Source organism: Corvus moneduloides, chromosome 3, assembly GCF_009650955.1.
Source record: "Corvus moneduloides isolate bCorMon1 chromosome 3, bCorMon1.pri, whole genome shotgun sequence".
NCBI lineage: Eukaryota > Metazoa > Chordata > Aves > Passeriformes > Corvidae > Corvus > Corvus moneduloides.
The window spans coordinates 62,967,021-62,987,165 of record NC_045478.1 but is presented as its reverse complement, the minus strand read 5'-3'; the positions used below and the strand labels follow the sequence as shown (position 1 = coordinate 62,987,165).

The 20,145-nt window shown below is 39.6% G+C and overlaps 1 protein-coding gene across 2 annotated transcripts in view; it reads right to left on the bottom strand.

The window, feature by feature from the left end:
• TIAM2 (TIAM Rac1 associated GEF 2) overlaps nucleotides 1-20,145 on the bottom strand; it is an 88,523-nt gene that overhangs the window by 52,353 nt on the left and 16,025 nt on the right. The window contains exons 6-11 of one of the 2 annotated variants that reach the window (XM_032101908.1): nucleotides 12,718-12,903; nucleotides 11,616-11,762; nucleotides 8,114-8,176; nucleotides 3,648-3,815; nucleotides 898-1,002; nucleotides 401-479 (exon numbers count right to left, since the gene is read on the bottom strand). In XM_032101908.1, coding sequence (XP_031957799.1) covers nucleotides 401-479; nucleotides 898-1,002; nucleotides 3,648-3,815; nucleotides 8,114-8,176; nucleotides 11,616-11,762; nucleotides 12,718-12,903 — 748 coding nt within the window. The remainder of the gene's footprint in view (nucleotides 1-400; nucleotides 480-897; nucleotides 1,003-3,647; nucleotides 3,816-8,113; nucleotides 8,177-11,615; nucleotides 11,763-12,717; nucleotides 12,904-20,145) is intronic. The other variant, XM_032101909.1, reaches the window with a different exon arrangement.

Sequence of the window (20,145 nt, the reverse complement as noted above, 5' to 3'; positions counted from 1 at the left end):
CATGGATAAAAAGCCTGTCAGAACTTGTTCCAAAATATACTTTTGATACTGTGCCAACAGAGGATCCCACTACAAAAAAAAAAAGGCAGGCCTTGACCATTGCCTAACTGAGAGCCCTTTTATTAGTCCTGGCAAAGGACATTTGTTTTTATGACCAGTCTGTGCTTCAATTATTTGGCCAATGCAGCAAAATTAGAAAGTGGACCCTTCCAAAACACAGGAAATGCACCTGCCAGTGTAAAACAATCAGTTCGTGTCTTTGTTATTATGCACCAATTTCTTTGCAGACTCACACTTTGAGCTATCAAGGATGGCTCTATCTGCTCTCAGAAACAAAAACGCCCGAAAGAGAGAAAGTAAGCAGTGAGAAGAGTAAAATGAAGAATTCCTGAGAGCTTACCATAATCACTTATGTTTTCAGTCTTTGTAAGATGAACATGATAAACATTTAATGGACAAATTTCTATTTCATCATACACCTGTTAGAAAAGAAGAGTAGCAGAAGTCATCAACTTATGAAAATGCAAGCATCAAAGCCCAGATACAGCATGAGAAAGAAGCACAATATTCTTGCATCAAGACTTGCTGTCCTTACATAGAGAACTGTGTTACTGTGTAAGCATCACTGCTATCAGTGGCACTAAAGCTAAAGATCAAAAACCCACCCTGGAGCACAAGCTGGCACTTTGTTTTTGAGCTAAAAGCCTCATTCAAATCTTCAAACATTTCTTGAAGAAAGTGTTTGCAGTGCCTAGCCACCTAAAACTGTGAATCAGAATGCAGTCCCAGAACAGCTTTAAAACCTTATTTTAGATCGACATTTCACATATTTGTAGGTGATAACTCAACTGCAGCTACAGACATCACAAAACTTTATCTAAAAGGAGTCACACTTTCCTGGTCTACTATGTATTCATATGGTTCAGGAGCACAATACTCAGTATTTTCATCAACCAGTCTTCTGAGTTGTAGGCCATAGTGTCTTGGCTCCAGCTGTCTCATCTAAAGAAGAAAAAGAATGGAATTTGGAATTTGTTATTTATTTCCAGAATCCTAAAAGACAGAGAAGTGACACAGACACAACAAGCTTCTAAAATCATGCAAGAACAATCTCAAAAAGTAATTTTCTACCTATTTTTGTAGTATAAACAAAACTAGATGCATTACTTAAAAGATAAGGTTCAAGTGCAATTCCCATTTTGCTTTACAGTCCTTCCAAGTCCTTTCATAAACACTCTGTCTTGGCTATCAGATTAACTGAGTACTAATATATGTTTCCAAAGATATCACAACTGTCTTCTGTCCTTTTGAACTTAACACTCACAACCACCTTTTTCCATGACTACTGCTAATGATTCAGTTCTGCTCAGCAGCTTTTGCTTCTGATGTAGAAAATGTATATGCACATATGGGCAGTTAGGAGAGGGGATGGGATGGCAAGCAGGTTCCCTAAGGGTTTGCCTTTATTAGATTTTATTTTTATTGCTGGGTTTCTTCTATGATCAGAGAGTTTCCCCTATTTTTTTTTTTTTTTAACCACATGAAGTCAAAGCAGAGATCCTGTCTCAACAGGAAGTAAAGGGAAATAGGGATATTCCCAAAGGATATCAGCCTGAAAGTGCTGAGCCCCTGATGGGAGGGTCTGAAAAAGTCAGGATACTGGTGACACCATGGCACAAAACATTTCATTTTAGCATATTAATAGAGCAACTATTCTAACACAGGAGGAAGCAACATTTCCAAAAGAAGAGGACTGACTGCCTCCATGAGTGTTATTTAACCCCTTTAAGGCATCTCTGCAGCTTACAAAACCTAACTCTACTGAGTAACTAGTAATTAATTAATGTTTTATTGCATTCTACAGTTTACAAGTTACATGTGTTCTGTATCCTGAAAAACTGAATTCAAATGTACAAGTTTTTGTATATGTGCTATCCAAAAACCTCAGATGGAAAACAGAAATGAGAAAAGTATAAACCTCATAAAGCATGGATGAAGGGGAAAAAAAAACCCTAACAACTCTTCTGAACTTTAGCCTTATCCACATAGCATTCAAACATTTTCTGTTAAGAAGAAAGATTCCTTACACTCACCAGAGCAGAATGAAAATGTAAGAAGGAAAAGAACCAGGATAGATGAGCAGAAAGTATTCAGCATTAGAGAATGCTTATGAAAAGCTTTACACACAGAATAGAAAGACAAAATAAAACAGAAAAACATTTAAGAAAAAAAACCAAGGAATTTAAAACTAAATTTCATGCGATACAGACAATGAAAATTAAAGGCCAGCTTTACAATTACAAATATTTTGGAGTGATAGAGTAAGAGACGTAAGGAATTTCCTTTTCAACTTAATTTTACTTTTGTAAGTTTTATTTCCTCTTTCAGGGGTCTTGCAAGGCACTGTAAAAACTTCAAAATATTCTGTCTCTTCCGTGCCACCTGGCGGCCAAATCGTGTTTCAGATAATCCCTTCGCCCTGACAGGGTACACCGAAGTTTTTAAAAGTAAAGCCAAACATTAAACATTTTCTCCAGGATTCGGTCTCCACCAGGAGAAGCCACAAGAAGCTACTTTCTTCTTAATGATGCCCTGGAGACACATTTGGACTTGCCTAAATCAGAGTGCTTATTTTGATTTTAAAACTGTAGTTTACTCTGGATTGTTGAAATTTTTCTTCTTTTTTCCTTACACCCAATATTAGCATGTGAAAAGAGCCATCAAATTTGGCCCTGTCCTCCATTAAAAGCCTCAAAATTCATTAACTTCAAGCCAGTTCACTGAGTTCACATGGAAATTCACTGTAACATATGCCCAGAAAACAGAACTCAGGGGGTAAAAATCTATTTTTTCCAAAAAGCTGTTTAGCATAATTTAAGTGACTTGAATCACAAAGTTATAGAGCTAAGTTCAAGCACTGACACGTGTGGAGGCAGAAGTGTTAGGTATATAACAGTGTTCCAGAGGTGCTGGTGTTCTGTTTGTAGCTAAAACTGGTATTTCTATTTTACCTTCAACCTGTGACTCAGTTCTCTGTTCCATGATCTGTAGCAATCCCCTTCAAATTGCCAGCACTGACTTGCAGAAGGGAATTCACTCTTTGAAATCCACAAGTAGAGCTTGTATTTAATTAAAAGCTTAAAGAGGTCCTTTCAGAAGCGAACATACGTGATTGCCTTTGTCACAGCAGTCTTAAATGTCTTAATCTCCTGGCTCTAACTCAACCAGTCCCTGCTGCTGCTCTGTGATTAATCTGCACAGAACAACCAGGTTTGCTGCAAGGACAACACAGAGTGGACACGTGCTGAGACTCCTCAGGGCTGACTACCTGGCACACTGTCACTGCTCTTGAAGTACCCCGTGTGCTGTCTCCAGCAGCACTTTCTGAAAACCTTTCCACAACCCTGCTGCCTTGGCTACAACACCTAAAAACCACAACTAAGGAAAGAGAGCAATGTGCCTGGAGACAGTGACAGGGAGATGCTTATTATGTATTATTAGTATTATATATTATCTCATTACTGTATTATTATATATAATGATAACCTTATCACAGTTTTCACTATTTATGCATCCACTGATATACTGTGTTCCTTCTCAAGTCCACAGCGATTTACAAGGTGCAACTGTGCATGAAAAATAAGTACCTTGCATGCCAAAGACAAAACATCCTCCACCCTGTGCTCTGGCTTGAGTGTCAGCGGCACTCCTTGGCCGTCACCGAAATGAACATATGTCTGTGTTTCCCAAGCATTCTCCTTCTGGATGCTCTCTGGCACTGAGCAGTAGACATTCAAAAAATCGTCGACTTGCTGCTGGAAACAAGGGAGAAAAGTATAAAATATGAGGATGCTAAAAAACTAAAAATAACAAAAACAAAAACAAAAACAAAACAAAAAAAAAAAAAAAAACACCAAAACCCAAGAAAAGTGCAATTACATTAGCAGTTTGAAGTGGCTATGTATTCAAACAGAGTGCTATGTATTTTCTCCACGGGGAAAGAGTTCTGTTACCTGCTCTCATTCACTATTGAAGACTTGATTTTCTAGAGCTCAGATTGAACTTGCTGTGCTTTCCTATTATGGAATTTTATGTCTTTATCTCATACTAATCATTGAGTTAATTCCTTGTGGAAATATGTTGCTACCTGGTATTATATCACAGTGGAAATAAATCTTTTAAGAAGAACTGACAACTACAATTTTACCTAACCAATAATGTAAAATAACTCTGTAAATAAATAAATAAATGGAATTAGTGTCATTTTGACAGAAAATAACAACAGAATTCCAGCAGAGAGCACTGTGGAGCAAGGCTAGCCATAACAAAATAAAGGACTAAAGCAGGAATTAAGCACTGCTATTCTATTTGCCGTTTGAGAACATCGTGTTTCATTGGCAGCACAGGGTATCTGCCTGTTTACCATTTTGCTCCACATTCTCCCTCTTTCCAACACCACTCCACCTGATCAAATAACATCGGTCCTAAACAAATTCCCTGTCACTTTCTCACCCTTCACTTTCACACTTTGTCCTGTACTGCACTTCAGGCTCCATGTTTCAAAGGAAACCACACAAGAAGACAAACACCAAAAGCTGTTCAGAATTTGGAGTTTCACATATTATTTGGGTCAGCCTATTCAGCACATCACTTAAATACCTATATCAAGGCATTTAAATTTATGCAGATGGGGTCCCTTAATTCCCCATGCAGTCACTGGAAAGGGACAAAAACTCCATGAAGTGGCAGAACTTCCACCCAAGGCATATCTTAAGATATCCTGAGCTGTTCTCAGGAGTCCCTACCTCCTCCATGCTTTCGCTTAGTATTTTTGGTTTGTTTGTTGGGCTGGGTGGATTTGTTGCCTACATAAAGACCCTTGATTACACAATTCTCCCTCCTCTCCACGGGGACACAAGCCCAGGGGTGCATCACAATTAAAAGCTGCTGTTAAAACTGCACAGGGACTGTTTCCCTTGCTGCAGGCAGCAAAGTTATTGACAACAATCTGTCAGTGACAACAGAAAGACCAATATTATTCTGTTTTTGCAAATAACAACTGTGGCTGTAAAAATGATGAAGCAAGCAATCCTATGCAGGTAATTACCAAACAATGCAGAAATACAGGTTGCAGACAACCCAGAGTGTGGCATAGTAATAATGTGATGCCAGAGTAACGCTGGTTTGGTGGAATAATATTAATGAACTAATTCTATTCATTAATCTTGTCTGTCTTGCTCAATCATCCCTTTTAACTAGTTGAACATGAAATTTCAATTAACACAGGTGAATGGAAATCCTACTGAAATCCAGCAACTTATACATAACAGGAATCATATTCTGCTACTGCAATTAACGCAGTGTTGAAATCTACACCATGTGAAGTTTGACCTCTGCGGCTGCAGCTACAGCCTGCTCATAATGCCAGTGATGTTGAAGAAGATAATTCCTGTGGAACTGTAGTCCTCTCAGCACTAAATCAAGTGCCTGGGAATGAAGCCTGACCTACCTCCACAGTGTAAATAACAGAACGGAGAAAAGGGGCAAGGCAGGGAGGCTGAGAAAGATCAGCACAAATTAGTCAGGCTGCATTTCCCTGGTGGCTTCCTCCAGGGAAAACCAATGCTATGCTTGCCTCAGCAAGGGAGTTTTGCAACTACTACAATGGTTTATTGCCCTGCAATGGTAGCTCTTCAAATCTGTGCAGCTGAAATAAATCTTGCTATTGCCAGAGATGAAAAAAATCCATAACCTCATATCATAGAGGATTAAGGCGATGAGAAATAGGTTCAAGGCCTTTTGATGTAAGCGTTTATAACAGGACAGAAAGCTCTGCAGCCAACGTGAGCTACATCCTTTCCTTGCCAGGTACACTGATGCTCAAGCATACAATTTGAGATAAACTTCCCTCTGTTATTAAACATGACTGTGTTCCTTAACTGCAGTCAAGGAACTGTTGCTTCATCCACATTTTCCGTCTCAGAAAATCTGACATGAAAAGAGATTTTTTTTCCTGTTATGCCTGCAGTGACTAATTCAACAATAGTTCATTCATTCATTGCCACATGAAGTTATAACAACCCATCCAATTTTCCAGAAAGAGGCGCCAGGATTTGCAGACTGTCACACGTTGTGCTACAGGGCTGCTGCAGGACCAATAGGTTACTTCATAATTTCCTCCCACTATTTGCCTCTGGTTTTATCATCCTTTTCAGGGAAAATACAGCTACCCTGGCAGACTTCACTATTTGTCATTCCCTACCCTCCGCAGGCAGCATTTTATAAAAGTTTTGATGCTGTTTTTGTTTTTTTCATTTTAAATCAGCCAGTGAAACCAGGCTGATGCCAGACTAACGGTTTTCAAAGTTATGATGAATCATTTCTGAGTTGTCGTATGATTCACCAAAATGTCAGGATCTTAAAAATGCCCACGCTGTATTTAATACCCATTGAAAAAAGGTTTCAGAAATAGGGTTGAAATAATAAGAAAAAAAATGTTTTTCTAGCTCCAAGCTCTGCTCAGCACCTCAATTGTGTGGGTTTTTCTAGTCTTGAAAGACAACCCTGCTAAATTTTTAAATCCTGGCCCAAAACCTGCAGCCACATTGTCCTCTGATGGTCCCCCTCTACCTGGGGAACGGGGCTGTGAGCCCCTGCCTGAATCTGGAGAAGGCTGCTCTATCTAGAGCTGGACAAGAAGACAGACCTTGTCCCTTCTCTGACACTTCACCAAAGACAGAACACTTCATTCTGCCTGTTCCCTAGTGCCTTCAAAGCATTCTTCTGTCTCCTCAGAAGGGTTCAGGAGGAGTAAATGCTCCTGTTAGGCCCGAGGACAGGAGACACACAGCAGACCCTGTTGTATAAGGCAGCTCTGTCAACCTCCCAGCCTCAATAGGGTTGGCATCCAACTGACAGACTGGTGCCACAGCCCTTCAGGAGAAACCTTTCAGGGCCTGTGCCCAAGAGATTTGGTCACTTCTCATGTGGCAGACCTTTCCATGTTTTAGCACATTTGAAAAGGAATGAATTGTTTTTGCTGTCTCTGAGATAGGCATGGATGCCATCTCACACCACACACAGTGGTACATTCTAGAGGAATTTGTTAGGTGTTTTCTACAGGAGCTGATCTTAACCCCATAATTATAATATATTTTGAAAACAGAGGAGTGATTTGGTTTAAATATTTTCCCACTCCCGGAAATAACAGGCAAGTGGCCAAGTAACAATGGGAATTCAGGTATTTCAATACACTTTTTCAAAGAACAGACAAAATGTGAAGATACTTTCAGAAGGCAAAACAGCCTTACAGGATTAGCTCCTGTCAGTGGAAGATGTCCTTCCAGACTGGGGGATGGCAACACTATGCCCCAGGGAGGCTGCAGGAATGGAGAAGGACCACGACTGAGGCCAGGCAGGGAAAAGCACCAGATCTCCTCCTCCTAGGCATCAGAGAACATCAATCACAGCTATTTACTGGGTAATGCTGCTGAGGGATGCTCCATCCTTCTCCTTTACTTGGGCAATCTCCAGCTTTATATTAAATCTCACTTCTCTGATGGGACAGTCCACAGACTTTACATAGATTTCATTGCCTTAACACTCAAAATACAAAGGTTCTGTTGAAACAGACAACGGGAAAAAATATACCTTGGGTTTCATCCTGTCCCTGGAAACCATCAAGGTCAGATTGGACTGGACTCTGAGCAATCTGATCTCGTTGAAGAGTTTCCTGTTTATTGCAGGGGGTTGGACTAGATGACCTATAAAGGTCTCTTCCAATCCCAACCATCCTATGATCTGCCATACTGTGAAGGATGCTTTCAAACAAGCTCAGCCTCAAGTCCCTCTCACAGTGTACAGACGGTATGCATCAGTGTGTGAAGAAGCTTCTAGGGGTTTGGTTTTGTTTTGTTTTTAAAGACTACCATGAATGCTCAGACACTTATGGTTAAAGCGGTTTCATTAGCAGAATTACAATCTCACCATCTAACAATAAATACATTTTATGAACCTCTTCGGGGTGTCTGAACCAGCCCCACCATTACCTTAGACAAATGCATTCAGGAATTCAAAAACATGATGATGCAGAATGAGAATGGGCATATCTTACCTCAGCAGAGTTGGCTGAATTCTGCACGCCAGCAAATCCATGTCCTCCTGCTGAATCAAAAACCTATTGAAAATATTACAGATAAGTAAGTAGGTTAAACAAATAAACACCTTTACTTCTTACCTGTTCTGGGTAAATCCTTTGAAAAAATAAAGATTAAAACTAAATTAAGAAATATATATCAACCTGCTAAGACCCAGGGATCTTTTTGTACTTTTTATTGCTTTATTCCAATTAGAAGTAATAAAGAAATACAACTCTCTCCATATACAGAAAATTTAAGCAGATTTTCTCTTTTAAGATACATGCACACACAGATTCATACACATATAAAACACATCCTTGTTTTTTCCTATCTACTATTTAGTAATAAGATTAAAGTCATTTACCTTCAAACCATGCACTATAGTGGAATTATAAATTTCACCCTTTGGTGAAATTTATAATTCTCCTGTTAGGGAGAACTACAAATCTCATCATGACTTCAAGGGACTATTTCAAATCATTGTTGCTGGTTTCTAGAAGTCCTACCCTACAGTTTTTCATCTCTTCTAACCAGTTTTCTATATGTGACCCAAACCCCACACTATTAAGTAATGAAAGTAGCTGACTACTGTGTCTGCTTTGGAACTGATGAAAGCAGGACCTGAGATGTACATTGCCCATATGCTTTGGAAATTTAACTACTGGTATCTCGCAAAGGTGCTAGGTTTAATAGTTAATTTTTTAAAAATCCAATAAATGACTATGGATACAGATATTTCAGCGATAAGGCTGGTGTAAACACATGGATAGATCTACACTTTATACGTGACACTGAGATTTGCAAGTAATAACATTACCCTCCTAAACTGCAAATTTAAATAGCATTTCTTTAACTCCTTCTGCAGTCAACAAATCAGGACAATATCAGACTTATATCTGAGCTTCTGGAGGGGGTTGGTATTAGCAAAAGCCTTTCAAATAATCCAAGACAACAACAAACTCTCTCCAGATTTCATACAAAATCCAGGTTCTGCCAATGCAAATAAAGGGTACCACTTCTGAACTTCCTTGTCTCACCCACAGATGTAATCAAAGTATGTTATTGCTTATGATTTCTCAAAATAGTTCACCATTTAGACATAAGAAAGCAGATAAGCATTTAAGAAACTGAGGATAATGTGAGCCTAGACATCCCCCATCTGGTACAGTGCAGTTTTATTAACTGATTTGTAGAGGACTGAGCCACTTCATTAATGTTTACAAAAGCTTCCCAGCACAGAAACTCTGAACATTTTTTATTAATGCCATAAAAATAAACAAGATAAAATTAAAAACTTCTCTGACACAATGATGTTCAAGAACATACCATCTGATTTTGAAGCTAGGGTACTGTAAATTAAAACATATCATCTACAGTCAAAATAACTTAAATCTAAGAAAGCAAGATTTTTTAAATCTATTGTTTGACAGAAACACCTCAACACAATGAGCAGAGAAGCAACCACCACTTCTCTACTTAACCCAGTTGGGTGAAAGAGACAAGAAAGTCATCCTCAGGCCTATTCTGATTTTGATATAGAATTAGGTGCATATACACAAGCCTGAACAAGGATGTGGCTCTCTTTTCAGCTATCTTCTAGGTTCATGGGTCAGTTTTCAAGCCATGCCCATAAAAATTCCTTACTTTTATGGGCTACATTCAGCATTTACACTTCCTTAATTGTATTGTAGAATGTTTAATTACCAAAAAAACCCAAAAAAACCCAAACAGAAAAACAAACAAAAAACCAAGAACCCCAGCTCATCTATGAAAATGAAAACATTTTGGGGCCAGCTGGTTGCAAGGTTTGGAACAAGAAGGATGAAGACACATTCGGGCCACCTCTGCCTGCAATAGGGCTCCCTTCTCTTTGCTCAGAAAAGCACTGCGAGGGCAGCAGGAGCCTCCCCTCCTTGCCACAGATATGATTCCCTGTCCCTGAGCTCCACAGAATCCCCTTCACGGGCTATAAAGCGTATGAGAAGAAGTATTACCCAGTTAAAAACAGTGCGAGGTATCAGCTCTGCTGGGAACGGAGCTGAATAATAAAGAAATAGAGGTTCAGGACTCGCAGACCAGACTCAGCTGCTGGGGAACACAGGGGAAATCATGTGAATAGGATGACCTAGGGAAAACTTCTCCTTTAGTTCTTTCTTTTGTAAGAGACACTTGAGTTTTATTAATCAATTTCACCATGTTAACACATCTCAATCAATATGCTAAAATGTGTAACAGGTGGAAGTTTAATGCCAGTGTAATACATAGATATTTACCTATTAAAAATAGAAACCACTATACCAGAAAATCCTGACATGTTATTTTGCAACATTGAATCTGTTGCATCAGCTCTGTGTCTATTGCAGGATGTGTACAGATAGGCTTGTTTAAACACTCCGCAACAGACTACCAGGCATGCAAGAACAGCCAATTTTCAAATGCTGATCATAGATTTTTTGAGTAATAAAATCAAGGGCCAGGGAACAACAGGAAAAAAGTTACCTAATGAACAATGCACAAAATGCTACTTTACAGAAGTAACACCAGACATGGCAGAGGCTATTGAAAACAATAGTGTTCTGGGTGAGAATGCATCTCTGTAATTTCTGCCTCACTGCCAATTAGTGTCTCTGCTCTTATTTACCTTTTTTTTCAGGGAAAAAGGCAGCAAATTTTTGTTTCACATATAACTGAGCTTTTATTGAGAAAACACAGACTCCTGAAGTGTGGAGCTTGCACTAAATGTGAGCACGGGCCATTAGTTCCACAAAGAAAAAAAGATGCTGTGGTTTCACCAGCAGTGCATCCCTTCAGTGGGGGCACACATCAGCACAGCCCCTTTCCCAAGAGCCAGTCTGACCCTGCACATCAAACCTGAGCCAAGTCTTCAGTAAACTCGTCTGGCGTTATTTGTCAGCTGTCTATACCGAGAGCTGAGTCCCTGCATGACAGCAGTCTTCTCCCGGCGCTAAAATGTACTTCCAGGCAGTGGGTGTTGCTTTAGGAGGCCATGCCAAAGATGGCTGTCTTTGCAGCAGTCTCTTTGTTCCTTGAGTGACCTATGTCACTCTACACTGAATTGCAACAGTGCTTCAGAGTCCCAGTCACAAACAAGCACACACTGTATTCAGGACTGTGCACAGAGACTATCTTGGAAAAAACCCTACTTCCAAACAGTTTGCAATGTGCCCGAAGAGAAGTTTTGTTATAAATTCCAACCTGATGGTCTTATGCTGATGATAATTAAATTACTGGGTCAAAACCTGTCATCTATCAATCTTACTTATCACAAAAAAACCCCAAATTAGATATATACTCTTCACAAGCGATGATCCCATTGCAAATTTGCCACACCTACTGAAACCCTGGATGCAAGTTTGATGGACAGATGTCTTCTACCCTGTGCACCAACAACACCTTGCAGGATGAACCCCAAGAGAAACAAGCCATTCTGTGCTATCCCCAGCAAATAAGATCTACCTGAGTTATGGAAGGTCGCTTTTCTTTTCCTTTTCTTGCCAATGTGTCCAGTCCTTTTAGAGAAGAAAATAACCCCTTCTTATTTCGAACCCTTTGTGACAGTGACAGTGTACGTTTCCTGAGAGCAGCTTCATCCCTGGAGCAGATCTATTTAAACACAGAGACAGACCTTCCTGTATCACTTTCATAACAGCAAAATATTGAGAGTTATTTCAACCTGCGGCATCAAATGAGGGTTACTTCTGTTTATCTCAATGTAACATGCCAAAGTGCAAGGACAGTGTTTTAAACTTTCAGCAGCGATGCTTGTTTCAGTATTCCAGTGGCGTGGCAGAATAATTTTTTTGTCATGGGGCAAAATTAGAAGTCATAGGAAGGGAGACTCTGAGAAAATACTGCTCTGTAACACAAAAGAAGCTAATGAAAAGGATCTGAAGAAGAATGATAACGTATCATTCAGATATGAAATTGCTAGAGGAAGACAGACTCAAAATTGCCAAACAGGAGATAAATGTGCTGTGGCATTGAGTTATTAACAAGGAACGGCACAAACCACATAGATAAAAACAGTGGCAGAGAGGAACACACTCCCTGATGGGACTTTCAGTACTACTACTCAGACTTCACATGCAGCAAATGTGGTCCAGGTCTCTCTGCCAAGATCAGCCTTGCAGCCCTGCCAAGGTTAAAGAGCAGAGGCAAACCTGCTACTGTGGTACTTTCCTTGAAGCCGATGGGGTGACAACAGGTTACAGCAGCTCAGGATCTCACTCATTCTTCTTTAGAAATACAGCCCACAGTTCTTAAAAAAAGTGACATATAATTTTGAATTGTCTCTAGTTTTAGCCTATTATAAGAATACTTCCTTTTTAGGAGGGACTCCAAGTCTGGAGTCCTTTGGGGCCATAAAAAACAAAGTCATGGCCATAACCTGTAGAAGAAAATTTATTTGCAGTCAAGGAACAGGCAGAAAGGGTGAGAAGGGAACAGGGCTGTCTGAGCAATGCATGTGGGTGCAGCCACATATTTTCCCAGCACAATTCCACATCTAAGCACATGGTGTTTTTGTGTAACACACCCATGAAAGTGCATTTGGACTTACCAGTGCATGGAAGGATGAGACAGAGAAAATGCCGAGCCTCCCCAGTGCCAATTTTGAAGGACGACTGGCAGCAGCCAAAAGGCTCTTTGGGTTTGGGAGCTCCCCACCTTGCAAACTGGATAGGTAACATCGCATTCGGAAAAGGTCCATGTTAAATTTTTCCAGGTTCTGTTCCCATTGCTGGATCTGTTTAGATATAAAAAGGGACAATTAAATGGGGGAAAAATAACTTTGTGGGCTGCACTGAAAATTCGAGCTCTTCCCCAAACCCATAGTAAATTGCTTTCATCTGGTAGTATATGGATTAGATTAGTTATTCCCTGCCAAAACACATTCAGTCATATTGTGTTATATCAACCCAAAAGATGACTTGAAATAAAACAAAGCTGGTGGTCTTAAACACATACTGACAAGATGAACATACCATGAACTCTGGGTAGTTTGATAGCCACAAAAACAGTTACATAAAAACACAACCCTGTGGTTCACAAAGGCCCTTTCTTTTTTTTCCCCTCTTTCTTCCCTCCCATCATCCCCTCCTTTCTGAAAATTAGTCTTGGATTTTTTAGCTTAGACTGTGTAGCTGGCTGGCTGAAAGCAAAGTAGCGCAGCTACTCTAACAAACTGTGCAAAGCAAAGTAGTTCCAGTGCTAGGTTCTGTTCATTCTCTATTACCATTCTACAGCTCCTCTAACGGTAAACAGGGGACAATACTCATGCTTCTTGCTCTGACTAATAAGGTAAGACATTATTACACCCAGGCAAACTGCAAATAACAGCTATATAGACTCAATACAAACCACTGGACCAAAAGCAGGAATGTAAACACGCTTAATTTTAATTCTAAAACATATCTGGCACAGGTACATGAAGATGTAACAACTTAATCCAGTTTCAATGTAAAATTAGGAAAGTGAACAATCAAATATTTACTAGGCAAAGCTCTGAATCAAGGTTTAGATGACAGATTTTAAGTATTTGTGTAGATACACACTCATTTAAACAAACATATTCACACTCATTTAAAACATACACACTTATTTAAACACATATTCTTATGCACAGCACCAAAGTCAAATTTTGCTCTTCATTTCCCCAACTTACATACTGGTAGTTGCAGCAAAAATCTGCCCTGCAGGTTGTACAATGAACGTACCACATACATTAATACCAATACGTAGTACAAATAAAAAAGGCAGCAAGCACATTGATACAGCAGAGGCAGAAAAGGCATGTCCATTAGGTCAAGGTACACCAAGATTGTGTGCTGAAGACTGTTGAAATCCCCTGACAATACTCATCTTCCAATGTCAGCTCCAGTCACTGCACGCTGCATGTTCCACAGGTGGTTTAGGGCTGTGGAGAAAGTTCATCACGTTTTCTCTAACGAGTGTTGGCTTTTTCTGGAGCACCTGCCTGCCCCCACGTGCACAGGACGTTATCACCTCACACTGAGATTAGCCAAGGCTGGGACAAGCACCTTTGTGACTCGGGAAACAAGCTGACAAATATAAAACCCTCAAGTGGACTATGCCCTTTAGGCTCATTTAGAAGTAAAATCAGTTCAGTTTCTTTTTAATGCTGCCAAATATTTCAAGAATTAAACCAGTATTTTGCCACTTTACTTTCAAGAATGAAGAAGCAAACAATGAAAGGGCGAAATAGGCCTTGTTAACAAAACAGTGCTAAGGTCTGTGCTATGACCGATAGAGACCTTAGCCAGTCCAGCTTCCTTACACATGTGCTCACAAATTGTGGCATCAGTTACTTTTGGAAGTAAGAGGTAAATGTTATTCGTTGAGTAGGGTGAAGAAATGGAAGACAATATACCATTTTGCACAGGTATGAATGCAAAATTGTAATTTACAGTACACTTAAAAAATCTTTCAAACAGTGACTATTAAAAACAAAAGAGAGAATTTACAAAAGCTTATCATGACATCAATTCTCAGAAGTCTAGTGAAAATGGACAGAGACATACATATAATGAAGATGCTTTGTCTAATCTCTCATCACAGACATTTGAAACATGCATCCTCTGCACTCCAGAAAGAATAATCTTTTTTTTCCTTGGGTTTATTTGAAAATTTCCCCCTTTTTTTTGCTTTCTTTGTGCTCTCAGGCACTTCTCACAGAGCATTTTTCTGCATGCCAGTACTTTACGCATGGGACAACTCCAATACAAGATTGCGAGATGAGCTGTTTCTCTGTGTCAACATCCCACCAGAATGAAAACATAGTTGTCAGCTTTTCACAAAGCCAAAAGCTACAAGCTCAGGTAATGTCTTTCCCTTTGAGATGACATCTCTGTGGGTACAGAGCCAAGACAACTTTTAATAGCTCAGGAACAGAGCAAGTCTTGTTCTGGGCACTGCTGGAGTGGAGCATCCTGTCCTCATTGAACACAGGCTGAGTATCTTAGACCTTCTTCAAAATCTCCATTAAATATTTGCATGAAGTTGTATTTTAAAATAAAGATAATCTAAGAAGGGGGAGTGGGGTACAACATGGGGGCATTCTGAAGAAATAATTAAATTACAGTGTTCCTAGTCACACAGGATACTAGCTAATCAGCTCCAAAAGCATCAGTAATCACAATGTTACATTTAATGGCATTACCAAAAGCTGTAGGCAAGGAATTTCTGGGATTGTCTTGTAGTCTTATCAAAACCAGGGATGTCTGGAACCAATTGGAGACCATGAACCAATACCAGCTGCTATTTGTCTGAGCCTTTTAAACTATGATAATTCTTCCTAGAGATTTATATTCTTGAACACTAAAAGGGAGAAGCACACAAATAAAAAAGTAACAACTTCAAAGCACAGTATGACCTGGTCCACCAAGTTAATTTACAGCCTGCAGACTCGCTGCTGCAATCCCTATTCTGCTATTGTGTGAGGCAAATCTCTGCCCCACGTGGGAGGACTACCCGAAAGAAGGCTCAAGGACTTAACTTCATCATGCACAGACAAAATGGCCCTTTTGAAATCTGCTCGAAAGCAAACAGGAAAAAGTGGATGCATCAGACAGCTGTGGGAGCAGGAATGGGCAACAAAGGCTAACAGCAGCATGAAACGAGTCCAAAAAGAGATAAGCAATATGGCCCGAAGTGAGGCATACCCAGCAAGCGAGCACACATGAAACGTGAAAGCATTAAAGGGTTTTTCCAGAGGAAAGGGAGGGTGTCATTGTCAGTCCAGGCAAATGTTAAGCAAGGATTTCTCTGTTTAGTGGCAGCATGAAAGAGCTTGGGAGAAAGGCAAGGGAGGGGCCACCCAAGTAAATGTATTGAACCTACTAGGATACTCTAAGAGTGGAAGGAAGCTGTGGTAGAGAGATAGAAAGGAATAAAATGTGGGAAGCCTTGAGAATTATTTAGCCTGGGCCACCAGGAGAAATCATGCAAGGAAGCCTGGTGCAAGGACAAGACAGTAATTATGTGAGGGGATAAGCTTTTGCATCAAAGACCTAGTGCAGGAAAGAGTTAACACACAAAGGAACATCAGCATGGTACTGGCAGTACTTGCAGTAATGATCATTTTCAAAACATAAACAGTCAATTCTTCTCCAGGTTAGTGAAAAATCTGTTCAGACACTAAGAAACAATTGCAAATTAACTACATTTTAAGTCACGCACACAGAGGAGCTAAACAAAGTTGTTTGAAAGAAGGTCTCTCTCAGGTCAATAAACCTGCTAGGTTTTCTACAGCTAAACTTTAAAGTGGGAGCTTGGGAAAAGCAAGGGATAAATATACAGACCAATGGTTCCTAGTAGGTGATTTGGGGATCCATAGTTCCTACATGCTCTACAGTTCTGTCTGCAGGTAATATTTACAGTGGCACCAGCACCTCAGCTGGAAGAGGTTTAGGGTTTGCAGACTGTGAAAGGGAAGGCCTCAACAGTCCCAGCAAAGGCAGTGTGGCTCAGGGATGGCCCCTGGCCTCTCGTCCTTCGTACACTACAGTGCAACCAGTATCTTTTGGGAGGCTGAGAAGAACTGCCTCATTTGCAATCACGTGTTCTGTACAAAATAAAAAGAGCTCAGTATAATAAAACCCAAACCGGTGTGTGAATGCTGTAAAGCTGGGTCAGAAATGACACCATATCAACTCCATGTAACAATGCTTCAAGGACCTAGAAGAAGGATGGAAAAAGCTTTTTGTTATCAGCTCACCTGATAACAAAACACCAACTTTTCACTTGGCTCCTATTCAAAGCAGCACAAAAGAGAAGATGCACAGGAAGGAGGGCCTTCTCTCAAAGCTAAGCCTTCAAAATTTATTTTATTTAGTAGTAGTTCTTATACCATGCAGCAGCACAAGGGCCTTGCTGACACAATTCACTATCTATAGCAATAAAAATTCTCAGTTTTTCCCTACACAGTATCTTATTTCCAGATGGAAAGTGTCGCTGGAAGCTGATGTAGGGAACTCTGTGGATTGAGAAGAAACTTCTGCTACAGTTTTATATGTACAGCTTTTCAACCACATTACAAACAACACCAAACTCTTTGCATTCCAGTCCCTGGTTCTCAGACACAATTCATATTGTATCCATCTGGAAAAATGAGTCACTTGGTTTCTGGGGACAAGGAACAGATTTTTATTGTCATTACTTCCTAAAGAGAACTTGAAGAAGCAAAAACATCACTCTTCCAGAAATTCCATTACTTTAAAAACACTACTATCATAACTTTTACTTTAAAGAAATAAAAAAGGCATTGTAAAAGAGTACAACACTCATGTTCAATTAGCGACACTTTATTCTTCATTCTTCATGGTGACTTAAAAAAGGTTAAGAAATCTTCCTGAAATAACAAGACAATGAAGTTTTTTTACAATAAATGTCATCTTTCTAGTTGCACTGGAAGAATAGAATTTTCATAATTTTTAACCAAAATAGAAAGAGGAAGTCTTATTCCCAACACCACTGATAGCACACAAGTACACACACATGTGCCCAATTTACTTCTTGTTGATAATCCGACTGAAATTGGTGGTACCACATGTATGTCTATAGCTAGGGATGTAAGTAAGGAAGCCACTGAATTTTACTACACAGCTGCCCCTCCCCAAAGCCCAGACCACCAGCCCTTTCTGCACACGCTTCCCCACCAGCTCCATTGTATGAGATAATGCTATATAGCTCCACATTCATTTTTCATTATTTTATGCTAAATCTTTGCAAAACAAAGAGGGAAATTCACTCATCTGTAAAACAGTAACAACAGTGCAGAGAGAATGAACTTCCCTAACTTTCTGTCTGCCTACTCACTTCACTCTCAGTCTACTACTACTTTAGAGAAATATTTTGCTAATGGTGTAGGGAAGGACCATCCTTACTGAAGAGTAACACCTAGAAAGAAGCTGAACTGACCTCTCAAAAAGCAGAGCTCTACTTTAGCCAGTTCAAAGACCACACAAACTGAAGAGCTGTCCTAGTAGGCTTGGACAATGGGGTTTTTTTAGTTTAAGAAGATATGGAAGAATGAAAAGTTACTATGTATTGAGATTCCAGTTGAATTTGTTTGCAGCAATGCTGGCATGTGCTAGCAAAGTTCCCCAAAAAGACTCTCTTTGAGTGTTGTTGAGAATTTGGATCTCAATGTCAGAAAATACTTCATCAGATGCTTTATAGAAAGTTAAGACGTGAAATTTGGGCTTTGTGGAGCCTGAAGAATAAATTCCCAGCCCTATTTCAATCGTCTTCCCTCAAATGTGAGAGAAAAGATAAAGAGTCAAGTAAATTTTAAAAACAAAGAAATTAAGTTATGCTCTTTGTAAAAAGCTGAAGACCACTACAGCAAAAGGAAGAAAGACGAAAGGTACTATTGGATTTAATGACTATCCAGAATAAACAGATCAGCATCTTACTGATCCCTTCATTTTTTTTATGACAACAGACTTTTAGGTGGAGGACACACAAAAACTTACAAAAAAAGTATCTCCAAGCATGTGCCTGTTCTTCTCATTTATGCTTCACCATTTCAGTGCCTACAAGTAAATACACATGCTCCTAACCCTCTGAAAAGTTAAGAATCATATGCAGAGAAAATATGAATCACATCAGAAACCTCTGAAGAGCTTGGAAAACATGATTATACCAACATATTAAAATTTGAAGATAAAACTCCATAATGCTTTCAAGCAACTATTAATCATACTATTGTTCTAAAGTGAGACATCAGGATAGACTTATGTACCAAGTACATAAACAATTACACCCAGGGCTGCAGTGCCCTCTCTTGCAAGATAGATTTTCCACCCCATTAAAACCAGTTCTGCAGTCAGAGGCAGCTCCACTTCTGACTTAATGTCCAATATTTTGCTAAAAGAGCTCTGAAAAAATGCTAAAAGTCCCTTTCACTAACAGTTCGACAGGGTTCCATATTCAAAGCAGACACTGGTTTCTCTAACAGGTTAAACATCTAGGAAAACTAGAAATTTTTTAAAGAAAGGCTTCAAAATTCATCTCATCACCAGGAGATTTTCAAACTTGCTACCTTTTAGCCTAATTATCTGCACTTTAGGGGAGAAGTTACATGTTGGGATAATACCATCACACACAATGTATTTATTTCACACAGTAATAAAAACCTACGTGGCCCTAGGTGGCACGTGCAGACTTGAGATTTCCAGCCACACTGCCAGGGGCTGCTGTACCTACGGTGCTCTTGCAGATGTTTCATTGATCTCTTCTAAACTGACTAGCATTACCCATAGTTACCATTTGCTCTTAAACACTTACAAAGTCTATTATTTTTATTATAGTTATTGGGCCAGTAAACCCCGATAGAGAGAATCCCTCATGTAAGCCACAAGCCTGAAAACCCTTCCTGACCAGTTGGATAGCATCAAGTCCATAAAACAACAATTTCTCTAGAAAATCGTTTTTTTTGTCTTTTATGTTTGTTTGTTTGCACTTCTGTTTAGCACTGGTTTTACCAATTGATTGCCTTCAAATTCAAAAAATTTACCAGATAGTATCAAATGAGCTTCTCCAGTCCATTTGCTGGACACCAAAAAGAAGCACATGTAATTATATCAAAATACCTATAGCAACTTTAGAAGTGCAGGTTTCCTTACTGCAACTGCCCTTCAGGTGGTGGTAACTGTGAAACAAGGAAAGGTTTTGGTTGCTTGTAAAGCCCTGAGAATTATTAAGTCTTCAGCAGAGAAGTATGGATTTTAAGTCTATACCGAAGTGAAAGAAAAGAGCAAGTTGACGTTTGGTGGTTGCTTTTCTGAGGAAGAGGAAGGAAAAGGAGAAGGGCTATAGAAATCAGAGCTTCCACGATAATAGCCCAGTGAAAATAAGTCTTTCTACGCAAAAAACCACCACAGTCCTTCTGAAGTCAATCACACTATTTGCGCTGGCTTCCCAAAATAAATCACCAGTGAAAATTTCCAGCACAGGATGCATGACA